The following is a 25,311-nucleotide window of genomic DNA, read 5'->3' as shown; positions in this document are numbered from 1 at the left end:
TGTGACGCAGAGAGGAAGCCGTGTGGTGGAAAAAATAGATGGTATAGAGAGGGGAAAGTGGGAATTAATGCAAGGGGAATGGATTTCAGGGTGGTTTGAGGGTTGGGGAAGTGAGAATCGTGGAAACAATGGACGGAATAAGGATTAGGGAGTGGGGAGGATAAGTTTTCGGCTAGGGTTTTGAAAGGGGGAAAAAGATAAACAGTGGTTTGTTTATATAGGGGAGGGTCACACGGCCTAGGGCCACGCCCATGTGCTTTGAGTGTGAGCCAGTGTTTTTCAAAATTTTCAATTTAGGTCGTGCCCGGCTACTGTCCCACACCCCTGTGTCATGGGCGTGTGTGGCACACGGCCATGTCGCACAGCCGTGCCTAGCTTTGTTCTCTTCTCCCACGCCCGTGTGCTATGGTAGCATGCCTGTGTATTGTTGTACACGGCTGACACGCCCATGTTGAAGAAACAGAATCGAGCTTTGTCCCTGGCACGCCCGTGGATTTTCATTCCCACGCCCGTGTATTTCTATCAAGTTCACCCACGGACATGTCACACGGCCGTGGGGATTTAGCGCACCTCGTGTTTTGGGGAAATCATGTCCTGCTTCAACACGGCCGTATCGTACGACCGTGTCACTTCTCCTGTTTGGCCACGGCTTTAGGCACGGCCGTGTAGGCCTGGCCGTGTGTGCTAAAAAACTTTGCAATTCAAAGATTAAGTTAATTGATTCGAAGTATGAGAAAATAAAAATAAAGAAATCAAAATATGTTAGTGCTCAAGTTGTCTCCTGAGAAGCGCTTATTTATAGTCTAAGCTTGACTTACCTCTCTGTTGATTTATCATGGTGGTTTGAGGAGTTCATACTCCTCGTTCCTGCTGTCAATTTTGAAATAAGGTTTTAAACGGGTGTTGTTTACCTTAAAAGTGCCGAACTAGGGATGACTCACCTCCACTGTATCGAATGGAAAAATTCTGAGTACCGTAAGAGGGATTTCCTCATTTGGTGTAGTAGTGACAATGTGAGAATCAACGACATCTAGTAAGACTGTATCGCCAACCTGAAGTTGATTAGGAGAGGTATTAAGCTTGTGTTTGCGTAGTTTCGGTTTATCATGTGTTCTCAGTTTGTGTTCTCGCCATTCGTCTAGCTCCTTTATCCGTAGTCTTCGTTTTTCATGGATGTCTTTGTTCTCTTCATGATAGTAGCGGACTGTCTCTGTTGTCTTTGTTTGAGGAAGTTCTTGCAAGGACGATTGAATATTAGTTTTATCATCGACAGGTTTTATAGCATTAGCTTGAGTCTTAGAGGTTTTGACTGAGTCGCGTGCTTGGAGTGTTACTGCGTCATCACCTGCACGAAGTGTTAGCTCTCCTGTGCCTACATTAATAATGGTTCTGGCAGTTGCTAAACATGGTCGTCCTAAAATTAGAGGTACCTCGTTATCCTCATCCATATCTAAGACAATGAAGTCTACTAGGTAAATAAATTTATCAATTTTAACGAGAACATCTTCAATAATACCCTTAGGAAATCTAACTGTTTTGTCAGCCAATTGTATGCTCATCCTAGTCTGTTTAGGTTTACCGAGACCTAGTCGTTTAAACATTTTATATGGCATAACATTTATACTTGCCCCTAGATCAGCTAAAGCATTATTCACAGAGAGACTACCAATTAAGTAAGGAATTGTAAAACTCCCTGGATCTTTCAATTTGTTAGGTAGCTCATTCTTTAGAATAGCTGAGCATACTGCATTGAGTTCCACATGTGATGTAGCGTCTAATTTCCTTTTATTGCTCAAAAGTTCCTTTAAGAGTTTTGCTGAGTTGGGCATCTGGGAAAGAACTTCAATAAAAGGTAAGTTAATATGTAATTTCTTTAAGAGTTTAACAAACTTACCAAATTGTTCTTCTGTTCTATCTTTCGTCATCACTTTAGGATATGGCACACGAGGTTCATGATTCGTACTTACCTGTTTGGGATCATTATTGTTTACCTCTTCTCGTCCTTTGCTCATCGTGTTGTCTTGTTGTATTTCTGGCTCAGGTGTAATGAATCCTTTCTTATCTTGAGTGCTAATTGCATTGAGGTGTTCCCTCGGATTAGGTTCAGTATTACTTGGTAGGCTACCTTGTGGTCATTCAGAGATTAGTTTAGACAGCTGGCCTATCTGAGTTTCGAGTCCTTGGATCGATGCTTGTTGATTCTTAAATACTGTCTCGGTATTTTGGAAATGAGTTTCTGACACCGACATGAATTTGGAAAGCATCTCTTTAAGGTTTGGTTTTTTCTCTTGTTGATAAGGTGGCTATTGAAAACCTTGAGGATTTTGTGGCTTTTGATTTCCTTGACCACCCCAGGAGAAATTTGGGTGGTTCCTCCAACCTGCATTATAAGTATTACTGTATGGGTTATTTTGAGATTTAAAGTTATTATTACCCATATAGTTGACTTGTTCCTCTTCAGTTGTAGGATTGAAGGATTGGTATTCTGTATGTACACCTCCTCCGCTTGAGTCACACCTCATTACTGGATGTACCTGCATAGAACCAAGTAAATCGTCAATCTTTTTATTGAGAAGTTCTACCTGATTAGCGAGTATGGTGACTGAATTGATGTTATAGACGCCGACTGTTTTCGTTGACTTTATCCTCATAACTTGCCACTGATAGTTATTCAGTGACATCTCCTCTATAAATTCATATGCATCTTCTGGTGTTTTATTGTTGATGGTTCCGCCAGCAGCTGCGTCAATCATTTGTCTTGTCGAGGGATTCACATCATTGTAGAACGTTTGAACTTGCAACTGAAGTAGTAACTCATGGTAAGGGCACCTTCTCAGTAAGTCCTTGTATCTCTCCCATGCATCGTAAAGTGTTTCTAAATCCATCTACACAAAAGAAGAGATATCATTACGCAATTTAGCCATTTTAGCCGGCAGAAAATATTTTAGTAAAAAAGTCTCGGTCATTTGTTCCCAAGTAGTGATAGACCCTCGTGGTAACAAGTTCAACCACTGTTTAGCTTTGTTTCTCAGTGAAAAGGGAAATAACCGAAGACGAATGGCATCATCAGAAACGCCATTGATTTTGAATGTATCGCAAAATTCAAGAAAAATTGCCAAATGCGTGTTGGGATCCTCATCCTGCAAACCATCAAACTGAACAAACTGCTGTATCATCTGAATTGTGTTAGGTTTTAGTTCAAAATTATTCGTAGCAATAGCAGGTCTAACTATACTAGACTCAGTTCCTGTTAAAGAAGGTTTAGCATAGTCATACATAGTACGTGGAGCAGGATTTTGATTAGCTGCAATTGCAGGAGGCAGCTGATCGCTTGGGTTTTCAGCCATCTCGTCGGTTGGGGTTTGAGTATCGTCTTCTCACTCGTTCTCTGTGTAGCGTAAACTATGCCTTATTTCTTTTTGATTTTTGCAAATTGTACGATCGATTTCTTCGTCAAAGAGTAATGGTCCTGACGGGTTTCTTCTAGTCTTAAACTATAAAAACCTGTCAAGAGAGAGAAAGTAAATTAATAAATAATAAAATAAAATAAAATAAAATTGCAAGAAAAATAAATGGCTAAAGTAATAAAAATTTAGTGTTCCTAATATTTCAGCTTCTCGGCAACGGCGCCAAAACTGATCGCGTGATTCGTAACAAGTAATAAATATTTATAATGAAGATCAAACCTAAACTAACTATTATCATGATGAAAAGGAAAGCGCACCTATCGAACAATAGTATAGTAACGGCAAGACCGGGATATCATACCCAAGGGAACCAAAAGTACTAGTAATGACTATCTTTTTATTATCTAGCCTAAGAATAAAAGGGTTTGTTTTAATTAACTAATTATTTAAACTAATTAACTGATTTAATTAAAGCAAAGAGAAAATTTGGAAAAAGATGTGAAGAAAAGCAATTGATAAAGACGACACCCAAGGAGGAATCCACCTAGATTTCACTTGTTATCTGACTCTGAACTGGACGATTTATTCACTTGACTTGTTCCATAGAGATCCCTAAGTTAAGTTATTATCCCTATTCAAGACTAATAACGTCTAATCCCTAGATTGAATAACAGAGACTTTTCTCTAATTAACACTCTAGGGTTGCATTAACTCGATCTATGGATCCCCTTATTAGGTTTCACCCTAATTCGGCAAAATCTTGTAACCCTATTTCTAGACATTCGATCAACTCCGCTTAATTATGCCAAATCTACTCTTAGGTAGGGTCTATTCCTCCTCTGCATAAGCACATCAAATCATGAATTAATACCCAGAATATTAACTCAAGCATTAAAAACACATAATTAAGAACAGATCAAGTATTTATCATACAGTTCAGATAATAATAACAAGATCCATCATAGGTTTTATCCCCCCTTAGGTATCTAAGGGGTTTAGTTCATAATAAAATAAGAGTACATCTTAAAAGTATAAAAATAACAAAACATAAAGAAAATTCTAAAACCCCTGAAGGAATTCTGAGAGAGATCTTCAGTCTTGGAGTAGCTCCGGCTTTTGAGATGGATCATCTGGCTTCCTTTAAGTAATTCCTGGGGTGTGGTACTGTATTCCAGAAAAGTTCTGGAAAGAGCGGCCTCCTTCTAGGTCACACTTAGAGTGTTTATATAGGCTTTGGATTGGCTTTCTTCCTCCCTAAGTACCTTTTTCCATGTAAAATACAACTCTTTGAAAAAGGGACACGCTAGTGTGCCACGGCCGTGTGACGTGATTACCAGGCCGTGTTCGATCCGTTTGAATTGCACACGGCCGTGTGGGCTCAATGGCCAGGCCGTATGAATCGTGAAAACCTTGGTCGACACCCCTGAAGGCCACGAGCGTGTGAGATGCCTGTGTGGCAAGGCTTAGGCCGTGTCATCTTCTCGATTTGGCCCATTTTTTGTCCCTTTTTAGCTCGTTTCGACTCTTGTTGCTTTCCTGAGCACAAAACATGAAATAACTAGATTAAGAGCACCAAAATCCACAAATCTAGTAATAAACATCCATAAATATGCTAAGTATTTGGGGTGTAGATATGTATAATTTGACGTTTATCACAATTCAATTGTACTATTTTCTATTTTATTCAATTCAGTTTGATTCTCAATATTTAGTACCCATAGCCACAATTCAATTTATAAGATAATTATGAATTCATTTTAATTCACCATTATGCGAATAACATAATTTTTTAACAAGTAAATGGATCTTAAATCTTGAAAATACATACCAAATCCTTGTGCTATTGATTCAGTCATAATGTTTCCCTGAATTTTTCTGTCGAAATAGATCTCTGGATAGCGGTAGAAATATTACTAACATTTCTTGGACAATTCCGAGCGATATGCTCTAAATATTCGCATTTAAAAAGTGCTTCTATTTTCTCCAACATTCACTTCAGTATTTTCTGCCACAAAGTTCATAGTTCAGAATAGTTATATATTTTTTTTGACTTTTTAATATTTCCAATAGATTTTGATGGTTGTTTAACCCGATCTTTCTTAGATTCAACATTTGGTGGAATTGGTTTCCAAGAACTTTGAAACTCTCTAGCTCGCTTAGGCAGGGGTCGCGAAATAATAATCTCATCTCTTTTTTTGATTGCTTGGAGAGAATCGTCTTTTTTGTCTAGGCCTAAGGCCTATTCAACCAATTTCACTCGTTCAGTTAGATCAACAAACTCTTTTATTCTATGCGAGACCAATTGGACTCGAAGCTCATCTCACATTCCTCTGAGGAATCACTTGTAACTTTCTTCTTCATTAAGAACAAGTTCTATAGCGTACTTGCTAAGTCGCAAAAATTCGCGCTCGGAATCATTTACTGTCATCTCACTTTACTTCAGCAATAGGAACTTTTGCTTTCTGTCCTCTAAGTACAGTTCACCCACATACTTTTTCTAAAATTCAGATTGAAAGAAATCGTAGTCAATTCGATGAGCGGGCACGTGACGAATAATAGTCTGCCACCAATTATATGCTTCTCATTGTAGAAAAGAAACGACACATATAACACATCCGTAAGGCGTACATTGTCACCATTGAAGTACTTGGTTCGTTGCCTCTAGCCAAATCTCAACCACCAAAGGATTGACCTCTTTTATTCCCACGAACTCTGTGGCACCATATTTTCGTAGTCCTTTTATTAGGGCTCGTCTAGTAGTGGTTGCTAAAGTAGTTTGTGGAGTAGTTCTCACTATTCTCTGAAACATTTCTGCTATCTTACAGGATAATCCCTCATTACTTCGATCTTCTTGTTGAGATATAACAGTTCTACTTTGTCAAACACTGTCTAAACCTTCACTAAGTGCTTTGACCGCAATCTTGTTTTCATTCTCAATCGAGTGACCACTATTATTCATGTCATCATTATCAACATTTTTGAAACCCTTTTTCTTTAGGAGGAATTTTGAAAACGGGAGTCGCCACCAACCTTTTTAGGTGTGATTGGATCACCTTATAAAACATTTTGGCCTGCGAAAATGAGAGAAAACAAGTTCGGGAGTCAGTTACGTATGAGGAAGGATGAGCACCCTCACAACGCCCAAAATTGGTACAAAATTGAATAGTTTTCTGTCTTAACAAAAGTTTGAAAGAATTTAAAAATAGGATCCTTTTTAAATCGGAATAATTTGAGTTGAAAATCGAGATTCTTTCGCTCCAAAAGAGTACAAACATCACATCCAGCATGATTGGACATGATATTCTTAAACTTTCGTAAATCGAAATCATCTCTTGATTTACAAAATTTATTTAGAAGGATACTTAAACATTTAGACAAACGGAAATCGCAACCCAAAGATGTTAGGCGGTATTTCTTGAATTCCTAAATATAAAACATTGCCTCATTTTTGAAATTCTTTTGGATTAAATGGAATATAAATTTTAAAACAATGATGCATTTAACACATTACAAGATATCAATACTAAATAATATAAACTTCATGATGCATACTTTAACATTTCATGCAAATATAATATAGAAAATGACAAATAACGACATAAATTACATAATATACATTAACATTTCATGCAGATATAATCATAAATAACATAAACAATCAATTTTCATGCAAATATATATAAAAACAATAAATAACATAAGATAACAAATAATTTATGAGATAAAATTATTATACTAAAATAATACACAATAAATAAAAAACAAATAAACAAATTATGAACGATATAAATAAGTTAAAAAATAAAGATAACAAAACTAAAATACAAATAAAAATAAATGATGTATTAAATAAAATATTTAAAAATATATAAATAATAAAGGAGAATTTTTAAGAAAATGGTTAATATATATATAAATATACTATATGATATAATAACTTAATATATATTTATAAAATAATAATATGTTAAATAGGAACAAAATTTTATAGTAAATTTTAGAATATTTCATACTAAATATTTAATAATAATTTGTAAATTTTAAAATTATATATAATTATAAATAATAAGATAACATAATATATAATAAAATAAGAAATGAATAATATATATAATAAAATGATTTAATATATAATAAAATATATAATAAAATATAAATAATATAACAAATAATACATAAATAAAAATATATATAATAATTTTTTAAATGTATAAATAATGTTTATAATAAAAATAAATGATATATAAAACATTTTAAATAAATAAATTATATAAAAATTTAAAAGGATTAAAATTTAAATACAAATAAAACTTTAGGGTTAGTTTTAAAAATAAAAAATTGGACCTAATCGAAACGCGCGCTAAAATCCAAGAGACTCCCTGGGCAATTAGCCCTAATCCCAAAAACGACGTTGTTCCCATAATAAATTTTATAATAGCCATTAGGACTAAATTGAAACAAAAATAAAAGGTTAGGGCCAAATTAAAATAAAAATAAAATGAAATTATAAATATTAAAAATGCGGAATGATCAATTGCGCAATTAGCCCTTTAAACAAAAACACGCAGGTCCTTCCCGGGTCACGGGTCATCGCACGGATCCTTACCTTTGAAACGACGCCGTTTTGAATCTTATCGTTTTAAGCAAAACGACGCCGTTTCCATGAGGCTATATAAGCCAAATTTGGTGCCAGCAATTCATTTTTAACCTGTTTTTTTAAAAAAAAAAACTAAAGAAACCTCTGAAAGGGAACAGAGAGCAGGCCCTTGGAGCTTCGTCGAGCCTCCGTCATTGGGCTCCCACGGGCCCACGCATCATCGCACCGCTGTTAACTCCACCACATACGGCGGTCGAGATTCGAAAAGCCTCATTTCTCACAGCAAATCGAGAGGTAATCCTCTTTTTATTTATTTTTATAGTTTTTTGTATGTATGTAATGTGAGTATTCAAGAGAAAAATAAAAAAAAAGCAAGAAGAATCACCTCTGTTTTCTGGCAAAGCTAAAAATCTATAATCTATTTCTCTGTGTTTTTTATTTGATTCATCGTACCCCTTACAAATTAGAAACGAGGCTTTTATAGCCTTCTGTAAATTGTTACATTCTAGGAAAGAAATATTTGATTTCTTTCCATGTTTGCTTCTCTTTTCTGTTGTGGTTCTTTCCTTTTTTTAGGTACCAACGAGGATATCACGGTGGTGAGTGTGCTGGCGCTGACTCGTGCACCGATTACAGTGCGATACGGAGCTGGAATCATGGTGCCAATGGAGGCGTCGATGAAGGGTCACTGGAACGGCGCGAGACGAAAGGGCGTGACGATTTGAGTGCTTGCGGCGCCTAGGGTTTCTAAAACCCTAGGCCTTCTGTCTTCTGTTAACTATTTGGGCCATTTGGGCCCTGTGTATTTTGGGTTTAATGAATTTTAGGCAACATTTGGGTATTTGGGCTACGGTATGGGCTTGGGTGTAATTGGGACATTGGGTTTAATTGCCTGTGGGCCCTGTAAAATGGACTGTTAAAAAAACTTTATTTTTCTTTTATTTGGTTTATTCTGTTTTTAGACTTTTAATAGACTGGGCAAATTAGGCCTATTACAGCTGCCCTTCTTTGCTCATTACTGTGTAAAAGGAATAGAGCAAAGATTATAAAAGGACCAAATTTGCTCTGTCCTATCAGATCTTGACTTCATGGTCTTCAATTTGCTCTCTGCAAACTCAAAGACACCATGTTAATATCTTTGAGCTGTTCCCCGTCAAATACAGAGACGCCAAATCCGCTATCTTCGATCTGCTTCGATGTAAACACACAAATGTCAGATCTCCTATCTTCGATCTGCTCCCTGTCTAATACAAAGACGCCAAATTTGTCATCTTCAATCTGCTTCGATGTAAACACACGAATGTCAGATCTGCTATCTTCAATCTGCTTCAATGTAAACACACGAATGTCAGATCTGCTATCTTCAATCTGCTCCTCGTCTAATATAGAGACGCCAAATCTGTCATCTTCGATCTGCGTCGATGTAAACACACGAATGTCAGATCTGCTATTTTCGATCTGCTCTCTGTCTAATACAGAGACACCAAATCTGTCATCTTCGATCTGCTTCGATGTAAACACATGAATGTCAGATCTGCTATCTTTGATTTGCTCCCCGTCTAATACAGAGACGCCAAATCTGTCATCTTCGATTTGCTTCGATGTAAACACACGAATGTCAGATCTGCTATCTTTGATCTGCTCCCCGTCTAATACAGAGACGCCAAATCTATCATCTTCGATTTGCTTCAATGTAAATACACGGATGTCAAATCTGCTATCTTCGATCTGCTCCCCGTCTAATACAGAGACGCCAAATCTGTCATCTTCAATCTACTTCGATGTAAACATACAAATGTCAGATCTGTTATCTTCAATCTGCTCCTCGTCTAATACAAAGATGCCAAATCTATCATTTTTGATCTGCTTCAATGTAAACACACGAATGTTAGATCTGCTATCTTCGATCTGCTCCCCGTCCAATACAGAGACACCAAATCTATCATCTTCGATCTGCTTCAGTGATCTACATTGTCCCTTAAAAGACACAACCTGTAGAATGCGTATGTGCTCATGCTTAATGATTAGGATGCCATGATCTAAATGAGTCAAATGCTCCTAATTAGACACATTATGATGCAAAATGTCATGAGAATGACTCCTCTTTCGGACGTCTTTACTCATTCATCCATCAAAGTTTCATCTTTATTTTAGTCGAAGTATCAATCATACTCTACTCGTATGCTTTGAATCAAATTGGTCCTATTATACCATTCTTCAAATGTTACGACCTGCCGGAGATAATCCTCTCCTAGGATTGAATCGTTTGAATTGTCCAATCATCTTTTGGACTGAAGAAGAAATTTTCTCGAGTACCTCCGACCCTCACTCATGGGAATTCTTCAAACAATTGTTTTGTTTTAGTTTCTTGTATTATCTAGAGATTTCCAGAGTAATATGTAAAACTTTATTTGTAAAAATATTTAGTTCATCAATCATTATTTCAATGCAACACACTTTATGAATAATAGAAGACAAATAATTTGATCTTGAGAATAGTTAGATAAATCATCAAAGTAAAAAAGGAAATTAATCTGAAAACATATCTTTGAGAAGAAAAAGAATCCAAAGATAGTAAACAGGACAAAAATCAGATGCCCTACATGTCACAGCTTGGGCTTCTGTATACAAACCCCATGAAGATTGTTTTGAATTTAACATGTGTTTAGAAGATCCAAAGTACTTTGTTAATGCCCCGGTATGTAACACACTCCACTTCTTGTCAAATCCAGTATAGCAAGGTCATTGCATGCTTTTCAAAATTTGAGCTGCCCTTTCTAGTTTTCAACTCAAAACCCCTTTGGTCTTAAGGCTCCCTTTGAGGGTTTTCACCTTAGCCTCTCCATTTTTTTTTAGAAGTCTCAAAGTGCCCTTTGTGGGTTTTCACCTTGGCTTCCCTTCCCTTTAAACAAAGTACCTCTTGACTGAGTCTAAATTCACTGGATTGGGTAAACTCTTCCCATCCATTTTGTCAAAATCAGTGCACCACCAGAGAAAGCCTTCTTCACAACATATGGCCCTTCCCAATTCAGCATCTATTTTCCTCTAAAGTCTTTTTGTATGGGAAGAATCTTTTTTAATAAAAGGTCCCCTTCATGAAATTCTCTTGGCCAAACTTTCTTGTCATAAGCTCGCATCATTCGCTTCTGATACATCTGACTATGACGAATAGCCCTTAGCCTCTTTTCTTCAATCAAGTTCAATTGATCATACCGCGGTTGAATCTATTCTGCTTCATCAAGCTTTATCTCTGACAAAATTTGAAGAGAAGGTATTTCCACTTCAATGGGTAACACTGCCTCTATCCCATAAACCAATGAGAAAAGAGCTGCCCCAGTAGAGGTTCTGACGGATGTTCGATAGGCAAAGAGTGCAAATGGTAATTTCTCATGCCAATCTCTGTAGGTCTCAGTCATTTTCCCCACTATCTTCTTGATATTTTTGTTGGCAGCTTCCACTGCCCCATTCATTTTTGGGCGATATGGAGATGAATTATGATGTTTGATCTTGAATTGGTTACAGACTTCTGCAATCATACTGTTATTCAAGTTCAATGTATTGTCCGATATGATCCTCTCAGGCATTTCATACAGACAAATAATCTCCTTTTTCAAGAATCGACTTACTCCCGACTTGGTAACACTAGCATATGAAGCTGGCTCTACCCATTTTGTGAAGTAGTCAATGACCACGAAAATAAAACGATGCCCATTCGAAGCTTTTGGTGATATTGGCCCAATGACATCCATGCCCCACATACAAAATGGCCATGGAGAAGTCATAACATGCAAAGTGAAGGTGGTACATGAATTTTGTCCCCATATATCTGGCATTTATGACACTTCTTGGCATAGCTGATACAGTCTCCCTCCATAGTAGACCAATAGTATCCAAACCTCATGATTTGCCTTGCCATTGTAAAGCCATTAGCATGTGTCACACAAACACCTTCATGTACTTTTTCCAAGATTTGTCTGGCTTCCACAGGGTCGACACATCTCAAGAGCACCTGATCTTTCCTTCTTTTATAAAGGATGTCCCCATCTAGTACATATTCGCAGGCTAACCTCCTCAAGGTTCTTTTGTCATTCTCAGTTGCCTGCTCAGGATATTCACGATTTCTCACATACCGTAACATATCTTGATACCAAGGATGGTCATCCTTTTCCTCTTCTTCGATGCTACAACAATGAGCTGGGACCTGAGAAATACTCATCTAAATTGGTCTCACATCCTCTTTTTTATTTGCTTTAATCATGGAAGCCAATGTTGCTAAAGCATCTGCCATCTGATTTTCGTCTCGTGGGAGATAATTGAAGGTGATGCTATCAAACTCCTCAAGTAACTCCAAACTACCTTTCGATAATTAATCAATTTGGGGTCCCTTGTCTCCTATTCACCCCTAAGCTGGTAAATTACCAATGCAGAGTCTCTATATACTTCCAGGGTTCGAATTTTTCACTTTTTGGCCGCTTGAATCCCCATGATGCATGCTTCATAGTCGGCCATATTGTTCGTACAGTCATAATCCAATTTACATGTAAATGGATAATGATCACCATTTGGGGATACCAAGACTGCCTCAATTCCATTTCCTACCGCGTTGGATGTGTCGTCAAAGTTTAGCTTCCATGGATATTCTTCAGTAGTTGCCATATACATCAACTCCTCATTAGAGAACTCAAAGCTCAATGGCTCATAATCTTCTAGAGCTCTGCTAGCCAGAAATTCTGCTGTCGCGCTTCCTTTTATAGCCTTTTGACTCACATAGACTATATCAAACTCTGAAAGCAGTACTTGCCACCTTGCCATTTTCCATTTAGGGCTATTGACTCCATCATGTACTTTAATGGATCAAGTTTCGAAATTAGCCAAGTCGTATGATATAGCATATATTGCCTCAACCTTCGTGTCATCTAGATTAAAGCACAACACAACTTCTCAATTGGCGAATACCTCATCTCACACTCTGTGAATTTCTTACTGAGGTAATATATCGCCTTCTCTTTTCTTCCTGACTCGTCATGTTGACCAAACACACATCCCATAGAATTACTAAACACTGATAAGTACAGAATTAATGGTCTACCTAGACTGGGCGGAGACAACATTGGAGTGTTTAACAAGTATTGCTTGACTTTATCAAAAGCATTCTGGCATTCCTCATCCCAAGTACCTTGATTGTGTTTTCTAAGGAGGCGAAATATAGGATCACATTTCTCGGTTAATTGTGAAATAAACTAAGAGATATAATTCAACCTTCTAAGAAAAACCCAAACTTCCTTCTGAGTACGTGGTGGAGGCAATTCTCGTATGGCTCTAACCTTGTCTGAGTCAACTTCTATACCCTTTTCGCTGACCACAAAGCCCAATAACTTCTCCGACCTAGCACCGAAGATGCACTTTGCCGAATTAAGCTTCAACTGAAACTTCCTCAATCTCAGAAACAACTTCCTCAAGACTTCAATATGCTCCGTCTCTGTTCGAGATTTGGAAATCATGTCATCAACATACACCTCAATCTCCTTGTGCATCATATTGTGGAATAAGGTCACCATGGCCCTTTGGTATGTTGCCCCTACATTCTTCAGTTAAAAGGGCATTACCTTGTAACAAAAGGTGCCCCACAATGTTATGAAGGTGGTTTTGTCCATGTCCTCAGGATGCATCTTATCTGATTGTACCCTGAGAAGCCATCCATAAAGGAAAACAACGAATATCCCACTGTATTGTCCACCAAAGTATCGATGTGCAGTAAAAGAAAGTTGTCCTTTGGGCTAGCTTTGTTCAAATCTCTGTAATCAACACATATTCATACCTTCCCATCCTTCTTAGGGACAGGCACAATGTTAGCCACCCATTCTGAGTATTTAACGTCTTGTAATAATCCAGCATCAAACTGTTTCTTGACTTCATCTTTTATTTTCAGCACAATATCAGGCCTCATCCTTCGCAATTTTTGTTGGACTGGCTTGTAATCCTGTCTTATGGGGAGACAATGTACCACGATATCAGTATTCAACCCCGGCATATCCTGATATGACCATGCAAAGATATCATTGAATTCATGTAACAGCTCAACAAGACCTTGTCTCGTTTCCTTAGCAATGTGTGTCTCAATTTTCACCTCTTTTCCTTCCTCCAAGGTTACATTCTCTATTCCCTCTTTCTTACAAGGTAGGATTCTTCTCCTCTTGTTTCACCATTCTCAACAGATCTGGAGACACATCACAATCCCTGTCATCCTCAAAATCCTGAGGTTCCTCTAAACACATGTCTTGCTCAAAAGTGAATTTAGGATCTGTAGTATCAGTGCTCATATCATTGATATCTAGGGACCTGCGAGGTACGAAAGAATGTACAATAAATGAATGAATTTTAAGAATGTTTATTTATGTGTTATGAATGAAATGAAAAAATTTGAAAGAATTTTAAGAAGGTCAAAATAATATTGATTGGTTTAAGAGAATATTCACTCAAATTTATAACAAAAGTTATGTTTTATTGAAACACAAATATCCAAACATGAGCCTATTTTACAAATGAAATCTTATTACTCCTAGACTCTAGAGCAACCAGAGTGTTCTGAAAATTACTCTGAAAAATCTTTAAAAACTACAGGAAGTTTTTCTGCAGTCCAATTGCTTAAAGAGCTTCCTGCAAATGCCCTCGAGGTTTCTTCGTTCAGACTCTTCATTATGTACAGCATTGATGTGATGACTTCCTTTTTCGAGCAACCCTCTCTTAGGGTGAATTATTCCTCCTCATATAAAGGTCTGAGATATATGAGGGAACGTCATCGATTCCCACTCTACTTCTCTTCCACTTAAACGCGCCCTTCTTCTTTCTTGATGCTTCTCTATTTCCTTCCTCCTCCACTTGTGATCTGGCCTAAAACCCAAGCCAAAATGGTCTCTCTTCTCCTTTAGTTTTGGAACTTGAATCCCCCATTAGAGATATCTTCCCAATCCTTTTCCTGGCAAGGCTCCTTTCCCTACTGTCATCTGCAAACCCATTCTTGTGGTTCTGGATATCTTAGGCACTGGCACCTTATTCCCCTCTAAAATAAATGTTGCATTAACAAATTTTAAGGAGTGAAAAGAACACTCTACGGCCTCCTCGTTCGTCTCTACATAGGGTGCGTCACTAGTAACTGCTGCTATGATGTCTTCCTCCGCATTTATGGTGACCAGCCGTCCGTTTGTTACTAGCTTCAATTTTTGTTGTAAAGATGAGGGCACCACTCCTGTCGAATGTATCCAAGGCCTTCCCAATAAGCAATTATAAGAGGACTTGATGTCCATCACTAGAAAGTTTACCTCATACGTGTTTGGCCCGATCGTCAAAGGGATATCAATTCTTCCCATGACCTTTCTCTCTGTGCCATCCAATGCTCTCACTACATTATGGCATGTTTTCATGTGAGAACTGTCTATGGGCAATCTGTTCAATGTGGACAATGGCAGGACATTTAAGGCTGACCCGTTATCAATAACCACATTCGATAATCTATATCCTTTGCAGCGAGTGGTGATGTGTAAAGCTTTAGCTGATCCCATGCCTCCAGGTGGGATTTCATCATCATTGAAATAAATGAAGTTGTCAGCGCGTATATTACTAACCAATTGATCCAACTTGTTGACAGATATATCATTAGTAATGTAAGCCTTATTGAGCACCTTCATTAATGCCTCACGATGTACCTCTGAACTCAAAAGTAAAGCCAACACCGATATGCGAGCTGGTTGCTTACGCAATTGTTCAACCACGCTGTACTCACTGTGTTTCATGAATTTTAGAAACTCTCTAGCCTCTTCTTCCTTCACTGGCTCATTAACAAGTACCTCAACCCCTTTCTCTTTCTCGATGTCAAAGGCTTTTACTTTCGTGGGCTCAACTCTAATGTCTTGTGTATCATAACGCTTCCCACTACGTGTGTAGAAACCTTCAACTTGAGCCTCCTTAGAAGTACTAGCTATATCTTCTCTTATTGTCACATTGCAGTCATAATTCCAGGGTACCTTTTTGTTATCCTTATAAGGAAAGGAAGCGGGTTTGTGAATAATGAACTTCGGCTCTGTTTGTATCTCAACTTCATTATTCCTTGGTAGAGAAATAATGATCCTTGGCCTGTGATTCTTTGGTTCACCTTCTAATGCGCACACGTGTCCCTCATCCGAGCCAGCTTCATAAAATTCCAGCTCCTTATTATCCATAAGGCTTTGTACCAAAGCCTTAAACTCGTTACATTCCTGGATCTCGTGTCCCTCTTCTGCATGGAACTCACAGTAGTCCCTCGCTCCTTTATTTCCTTCTTCAGACATTATTATCTCTTCTTTCATCATTTCTTCCCAAATTACTTTCATTGGCATTTTTACCTCGGCCACGTCCTCTTTAATCCTTCTCATACCAATTTCCCCAATTGCGTTTACCCCTTGATCACCATGGTTTGGCAACGGGTTCTCTGTACTAAGGGTGTTGTCAAATTTTACAACCCCCATCTTGATAAGTCTTTCCACTGCTTTTTTAAAGCCAGTGCAATTTTCGATTGAATACCGCGATATCCCTGCATGGTATTCACATTTGGCGTTTGCATGGTACCATTTGGGATGTGGGGGCTGCAGTGGTTTCAAATGAAAAGGAGCTATTACGTGTGCATTAAATAAACTTTGATAAAGCTCCCGGTATGTCACCGGGATAGGTGTGAATGAGACCTTTTCAGAGTTTTGCCTCGTGTCAGATCCCTGCTTTTGGGAACCCTGTTGCCCAACTGTAGTGGCTCTGGGCTGACTAACCATAATCGCTTTCGAGTTATAACTACTCGTATTGTTTACCTCATTATCTTTCTTTCTTGGGGTCGATTTTTTAGCAGTTTCCCCTCTATCTTACCACCCCTTATGGCGTTTTCGATCATTTCCCCTGCCATAACTATATCAGCAAAGCTCTTGATGGTACTTCCAATCATATGGGTAATGAATAGGGCTTTCAAGGTGTTAATGAACAGCATGGTAGTTTCTTTCTCCAAGAGTGGTGGTTGAACTTGCATGGAAACCTCCCTCCACCTCTGTGCATATTGCCTAAAGCTCTCATTAGGCTTCTTTTCCATGTTCTGCAGTGTGATTCTATCATAAGTCATGTCAGTCACATGATTATATTACTGCATGAAGGCTTGCGCTAAGTCTCTCCAAGAACCGATCCTAGTGCGGCTCAATTTATTGTACCACCTAGCCGCTGCCCCAACCAGACTATCCTGGAAACAATGGATCAATAGTTGATCATTGTTTACATAGCCACTCATCCGTCTATAGAACATAGTAATATGGGCCTCAGGGCAAGTAGTCCTATTGTACTTCTCAAATTCTAGCATCTTGAACTTATGAGGAAGCACCAAATCTCGGACCAAACTCAAGTCTTTGGCATCAATTCCCTGACGATTATCAGCATTTTTCGATGCCTAAAATTTCTCCTCTAACCACCTACAACGTTCCTCTAATTGCCTTGATGATTCAAGTCTCATCTCTTCCCTCTCGGTTACATTTAAATCAGGGATGACTGGATTGGTAGGGTTATCTCCCGGGTTGAATCTTGAGCCAGTTTGGAAGTTCATGGGTGTTCCAGCATCGACTTGCCCATGTTGAGGCCTTATTGTAACGGCCTAATTTTCAGTGGTGTCGGAAATGGTGATTTGAGATCACTAAATTCGACAAATAAGATTGAACAAGATAGTAATTTAATATTTATGAGTCAAGTAAGAATTTAGAAGAATTTGTGAAATGGTGAAATTAGTGAATTAAAAGAATTTATTAGGTCAAACGGGTCAAAAATGAGGTATCGAGACCTCAAAGTTGAAAATCGAGCTATAAATATTTTTATAAATATTTATGGAGTGTCATTGAGTTAGTATTAAAGTTTCGTTAGAAAATTTTAACGTTTGGATGGCTAATTAATTAAAAAGGACTAAATTGAAAATAGCGCAAAATTTGTTAAATTGTGAGTAAATAGCTTAAGTATTTAAAAAGATGGATTTAAAGAGCAATTAGACCCAAAGGTTAATGGCTGGACGGTTTGGGTATGAAATAAGCAAGAAAACAATGTGAACAAGGGGCAAAATTGGAAATAGCATAAAAGTTAATAGTTAAATAATGATGTAATTGAAAAATCTAGACATTTCTTCATATTTTCTCAGCCAAAACGCCATAGAAGGTCTGGAGAAAGCTGGTTTTTCATATTTTTACATCATGTGAGTTTAATTCTTACTTTTCTTGATAATTTTTATGTTTTTATGACTTTTACAATTAGGTCCACTTGTAGAATTCATTAGTTTTTGATTTTATGGGTGAAATTGGAAGTTACCCTAGATGGATAAGGGAATTTTATGATGAATTATTATGAAATTTAAGTTCTAATTTCATATTAAGGTGGTTTTATTAAGTGATTTTGATAGGAAATGATTTTAGGACCTAATTGTGAAAAAGTTGTGAATTGAAGGTTTCGTTGAAATTAAGAATATAAAAGGTTTTGAAATAGTTTATAATGATAAAATAAAGTGTTAATTGAGAAAAATTAGTTCAATTGATGGGTGAATTGAGCAGGGACTAAATTGTGAAAATCAGAAATTTTGGGGTAAAAGTGCAATTTTGAAATTTGAACAGCATAAATTGTGAAGTGAAATAGAATTGAAATGGATGCTAATGAAGGAATGATTTTATAATTATAGATCAAAAACGAACTGAATCGTGGAAAGGAAAAATTCAAGAATAGTCCTGAATTTCTACGACTTTTGCAAATTAGTCCGTAAGTTCATATGGCAAAGTTCAATGTTTTGTTATGAAAATCTTATGATTGTTAAAGTATTTTATTGTTGATGAATACTATCAATTTGCATTAACTAATAAATAATGTGTAACTAAAAGTACAAATTAGTAGGAACAATGGATTTGAGTGCTTCTATTGTAACACCCTGAACCCGAGACCATCGCCGGTGTCGGACACGAGGGGTTAACAAGCCAAGTTCACATGTTTTGCCCACCAATTTGACATTTCCAGTCAGGCTGGAAAACTGCGTCACTGTCGCCTTAAAAATCATATCTCGAGTTTCAAAACTCGGAAACTGGTTTTGTAAATTTTCCTTGAATATAGACTCATATATCCATCCATGGATTTATTTCTAGAATTTTTGGTCAGGCCAATTGGTACAGTTTATTAGTTAAAGTCACCCATGTTACAGGGATCGACTGCTCTGACCTTCGTGCGTTATAACTTGAATATCTCTCTGTACAGGGATTTAATACTGGTGCCGTTTGTTTCTAATGAAACTAGACTCAAAATGGAATCTGTACATATAAGGCATGACTCCTAATTCTTTCTAGATAATTTATAATAAATTTTTAAAGTTGCGACAGGGGACCCAGAAACCGTTCTGGCCCTGTCTCACAATAGCTTTGATATCTCTTAACATGTAACTCCTATGACCATTTCGTTTCTTCCACATGAAAATAGACTCATCAAGGTTCATTTACATAGCTTATTCACTATTTAATACCATTCCTACAAATTTTGGTGATTTTTCACATTCACGTCACTGCAGCTGGCAGCATCTGTTTTTAAGGTAGGTCTTACCTATTTTGTAGTCTCCATGAACCAACTAGTCTTGCCATACATAGGTTCATATATGATCATTTTAACCATACCAATGGCTGATCATGTGACCAAAACTCCCATTTCCAATCCATAATCACATCATGACACCATATATATACATACAAACCACAAATAGTCTAAGTTCATGCTTCCTTTTACGAGCCATTTTCGCATGGCCGTATACATATACATCACCACATTTTTAAACCAACAAGGGGTAGTCCTATACATGCCATTTCAAAGTTCAAACAAAATTTATACCAAAATAGAGGCGTTGATAGTGTGGATGACTTGACTTTATTGATCCCGAATTGATTGCTATCGAGCGAAATCTATAAAACAGAGAGCCAAAGCAACGGGGTAAGCATTTTTATGCTTAGTAAGTCTCAAGGAATATAATCAACTCTAATTACAGCAATACATTCACATAGCCAAATGCATCATTTCATTAATACACATTCTTACTTCACACTTCATCATTATATACTTTCACAAAGTATCAATCAATTCAATAACTGAAATTCATTAGTCGATTGAGCGAATGTTGCTCAAACATGTCGACTTTCCAATGCACATATAAACGTACCTTATTCTTTGGGCTTCTCGAGTGTACTAATTGAATTTATTACAGCAACCAACACTCACCTCCAGCCCAAGATTCTTGAATATAACCGGATATAACCACGTGCACAAATGCCTTGGTCTTAGCCGGATAGAATGTCTCGCATTTAATGCCTTGGTCTTAGCCCGGATGTAGCCACTAGCACAATTGCCTTGGTCTTAACCCGGATATAATTTCAGCATAATTGTCTTGGGCTTAGCCGGATATCATTCAATTTCTCATGCACACATACATCAATAATAATTGGACATACATATTTCATTCTCGTTACTAAGGCTCAAACACAATTATAATCACTAGCATAATCGCCTTGGGACTTAGCCGGGTATTATTCAATACTCATACACACATAAATCAATAATCAATACATCCATATTTCATTCCACATAATTCAAGTAAGGTCACTTCTTGAGGACTTACCTCGGATGTTGTCGAACGGCTTTTACGGCTATTCGATCACTTTTTCCTTCCCTTGTCCAATTGTGGCCCTCTTAGCTCTTGAGCTAATTCAAACAAATTCAATTTATTAAAACCTCATTGTGCTAGCTTATGGCGAATATGACAAGGAGTTTAAATGGTCATATGGCCACTCTTTAGCTTGAATACACAATGGTCATGCACATTTTATACTACATCAAGCAATTCAATACAATTTATTCGAGCATCAAGGAAAAGCTAAGGCCTTCAATAGGCTACCCAAGGCGAATATTCATGTACATGTTGAGGCCAATTATGCACTTAATACCTCACAAAACAGCATGCATTTTACTAGTTAATGCTTTGCATATTGTAGCTCAAAACTTATAATATAGCATCAAGCACTCATATGTGTGCTAGGCCGAATGTGCTTGCAATTTCACAATCATTCTTCAACATCTTCTTCTTTAAACAACCATATTCATCACTTAGTTCATAACCAAAACATCATGTGCAAACATATATATACATATATGAGCATGGCAATTTCAAGGTGTCCATAGCCATCCAAAACACAAATTTTAACTAACATGCAAGAAGCATGAACCATGCTCATGAATGCATCATGGCGAATATGACAATCATGCCCTTTTCAACTTCAATCATGATTAAACAAAAGAAAACTCAAAATCTTACTCAAAAGTAGACAATCCATCATTGCATGCATCATCATCAAGCTTCACACTTAGCATGCAATGGCTTTATCACCATAACAACTTTGGCCAAATACCATTTCCATGGCATAACAAAGATTTGAGCCATGGCTAACATGCACATCAAGTTAGCAACCAAAACATGCATGAAACTCCTAACACAACCTCATACATACCTTAATCTTGATGCAAACTTAGCCAAATCTCCTTCTAGATCTCTTCCAAACCAAGCATGAAGCAAAATCCACCTTCTTCCTTAGTTTTGGCTCAAAGAAAGGATGAACAAAATTTTTCTTTCTTTCTCTACAACTCACGGAAATGGGGGGGAATACCACACTCACACACATTTTTTTTCATTCTTTTCTTACCCATACACCTTTGTTTATTATTTCTCCCTAATGCACCAACAAAACATGTTTCATGACATGTTTTGCCCATCCTCTCTTGCCATGGCCGGCCACTTCATGTTGGGGGAAATTTGACATGCAAATCCTTATTTTTGCATGCATGAGCAACTAGTCATCACACATTTCCCCATCATACTTTCAAAGTTCACTACTAGGTCCTTTCTAGTGAAATTCGCATTTATAACACTAAATCGAAACATCAAAATGTCACACACAAATTAACACATATCATAGGCATCAAAATAAATTTTAAATTATTTTTATGCCTCGGTTTTGTGATCCCGAAACCACATCCCGACTAGGGTCAATTTTGGGTGTCACAACTCTCCCCACTTAAGAAATTTTCGTCCCCAAAATCTTACCGTAAATAGGTTTGGATATCGCTCTTTCATAGAGTTCTCGGTCTCCCAAGTAGCTTCTTCTATCCCGTGCTTGAGCCATAACACTTTCACCAATGGAACCCGCTTGTTTCGCAACTCTTTCACTTCTCGTGATAGGATACGAATCGGTTCTTCCTCATAACTCATATTAGCTTGAATTTCAATTTCGATGGACTAATCACGTGCGATGGATCGGATCTATAGCGTCAAGCATCGAAACGTGAAAGACATCGTGAACCTTTTGAGTTTAGGGGAAAAATCAAACGATATGCCACCGGACCGACTCGCTCGGATATCTCATATGGCCCAATGAACCTCGGGCTCGGCTTGCCCTTACGGTAGAATCGAGTATCTTTTTCCAAGGCGATACCTTGAGAAACACTTTATCACCCACGATACTCGATATCCTTACGCTTGGATCCGCGTCGACTTCGACGATCGGAGGCTATCTTCGACTTTCACGGATTACTTTCACTTTCATTCAGCATCTCTAATCAAATCCACCCGAAAATCTTGCTTTCACCGAGTTCACCAAAACAATGGTGTACGGCATTTACGACCGCATAAGGCCTCGTAGGGTGCCATCTTAATACTTGATTGAAAGTCGTTGTTGTAAGCGAATTCAATCAACGGCAAATACCGTTCCCATGAACCACTAAACTCGAGGACGCAACATCTTAACATATCCTCAAGTATCTCGAATTATCCGCCGGATTGACCATCGGTTTGGGGGTGAAAGGCGGTCTTGAAATGCAACTTGGTACCCAAAGCTTCTTGCAACTTTTTCCAAAATCGTGAGGTAAATCTCGGATCTCTATCCGACACGATGGAAATAGGCACCCGTGTAATCTCACAACTGAGAAACGCATACAATTGGCTAATTTGTCCATTGAAAATCCGTGCGTCACGGGGACAAAGTGGGCCGACTTAGTCAATCTATCTACCACGACCCAAACCGCATCCTTCTTACTTGCGACAATGGCGGTCCGGATACAAAGTCCATTGTGACTCGATCCCATTTCCACTCGGGTATCGTGATTGGTCAAGTAATCTCAAGGCACTGATGTTCCGCTTTCACTTGTTGACATATTAAACATCTCAAACAAAGTCGGAGATGTCTCGCTTCATACCATGCCACCAAAACCGACGTTTCAAATCATTGTACATCTTCGTACTCCCGGTGGATTGCCATTCGGCTACAATGGGCTTCATTCAGAATTATCGAAATGAGTTCAATTCTTTGGAACACACAGACGACTTTTGAACCTCAAACAATCGTCATCGCCGATTTGAAATTCGAGTCCTTGTTCAAACACACTCACCCGTTTTGCGACCAACTCGTCGTCGACTTTCGAGCTTCTCGAATTTGATGTATCAATAGTGGTTTGGCTTTCAATTCAGCTACTAACACACTATCGGATCGAATGCACAAGTGCACGCTCATCGCCAGTAAAGCAAATAATGATTTACGACTCAAGGCATCCGCAACCACATTCGCCTTTCCCGGTGATAGTCAATGACCAGCTCATAATCCTTTAACACTCGAGCCAACGTCTTTGTCGCAGATTTAAGTCTCTTTGGGTCATCAAATATTTGAGACTTTTGTGATCCGAGTACACATGGCACCTTTCACCAAATAAGTAATGTCGCCAAATCTTTAAGGCGAATACGATGGCGGCCAATTCAAGATCATGGGTCGGATAATTTTTCTCGTGTGGCTTTAATTGCCTCGACGATAGGCCACAACTCGACCTTCTTGCATCAATACACAACCTAACCCAAGTAGGGAGGCGTCGCTATAGATGACAAACTCTTTGCTTGGACTCGGGTTGCACTAGAATTGGGGCTTCACCAAATAAGTTTTCATTGATCGAAACTTTTTGGCATTTCTCCGTCCATTCGAACTTAACATCCTTTTGGAGTAAGCCGTCATCGGCGTGGCTATCGTTGAGAAGCCTTTACAAATCGTCGGTAATAACCTAAGAAGCCCCAAAAAGCTCGAACCTCAAGAATATTTCTGAGGCTTCCAATTAAGTATGGCTGAAATTTTATTCGAATCGACTCGAATACCGATCAGATACCACATGACCCAAGAAGCTAACCTCTCTTAACCGAACTCACACTTGCTGAACTTAGCATATAATTGCTTATCCCGTAAGATTTGCAAAGACTAACCGCAGTGTTCAAGATGTTCGGTCTCATTTCTTGAATAGACCAAGATGTCATCAATGAACACGACTACTTAATCGATCCAAATATGGTCGAAGATCTAATTCATTAAATCCATAAATACCGCGAGGGCATTAGTGAGCCCAAACGGCATCACTAGGAACTCATAGTGACCATATCACGCTCAAGGCGCCTTGGGTACGTCCAATCTCGGATTCGCAATTGATAATAGCCCGATCTCAAATCTATTTTGAGAACACCGAGGCTCCTTCAGTTGATCGAACAAGTCATCGATGCGTGGTAACGGATATTTGTTCTTTATTGTCGCTTTATTAAGCTGATGATAGTCGATGCACAGCCGCATGGTTCCATCCTTCTTTTTCACAAACAACACTGGCGCACCCCAAGGCGAACAACTCGGGCGAGCAAAACCTCTATCCACCAATTCTTGCAACTGAGCTTTCAACTCCTTTAATTCCGTTGGTGCCATACGATACGGAGCTATCGAAATTGAGTGGTACCGGTACCAATTCGATGCCAAATTCTATTTCCGAACAGTGGTAAACCCGCAATTCTTCAGGAAAACATTCGGTATTCACAAACCAATCGACACGATTCGGGTTTCTTTTCGATTCCTTGTCATCGAAAGCACGTATGCAAGGTACGCCGCACCCTTTTCTTACATATTTTCGCCAACATCGCGATATTACAAATTGCAACCCCTTTAAGTCCGTAGACTCAACTCAATTATTTCATTATTCGCACCTCAAATCGATAGTCTTGCTCTTGCAATTTACAACCGCATCGTGCATGGTCAACCAATCCAAACCAAGAATAACGTCGAACTCATCGAACGGCAAAAGCATCAAGTCCGCCGGAAAACAAGAACCTCGGAACACTAGGGACTTTTCTTGCACACTTTGTTGACAAGCACGTAATGACCCAAGGGTTTGACACCG

At 38.1% G+C, this 25,311-nt stretch overlaps 1 protein-coding gene and 1 non-coding gene across 2 annotated transcripts; one reads left to right on the top strand and one right to left on the bottom strand.

Annotated features, from left to right (window-relative positions):
• The first annotated feature begins 2,811 nt into the window (after positions 1-2,811).
• Positions 2,812-2,918, top strand: LOC128292383 (small nucleolar RNA R71). Its single transcript, XR_008282368.1, has one exon. It is a non-coding gene; the product is annotated as a small nucleolar RNA R71 (small nucleolar RNA).
• Positions 2,919-14,954: 12,036 nt separating this feature from the next.
• On the bottom strand, positions 14,955-16,802 carry LOC108458845 (uncharacterized). Its single transcript, XM_017758241.1, has one exon. The coding sequence runs from the start codon at positions 16,800-16,802 to the stop codon at positions 14,955-14,957; it is 1,848 nt and encodes a 615-aa protein (XP_017613730.1).
• Positions 16,803-25,311: the final 8,509 nt, after the last annotated feature.

This window comes from Gossypium arboreum, chromosome 4 (assembly GCF_025698485.1).
Source record: "Gossypium arboreum isolate Shixiya-1 chromosome 4, ASM2569848v2, whole genome shotgun sequence".
NCBI classification, from domain to species: Eukaryota; Viridiplantae; Streptophyta; class Magnoliopsida; order Malvales; family Malvaceae; genus Gossypium; species Gossypium arboreum.
This window is presented reverse-complemented; position numbering and strand designations above follow the sequence as displayed.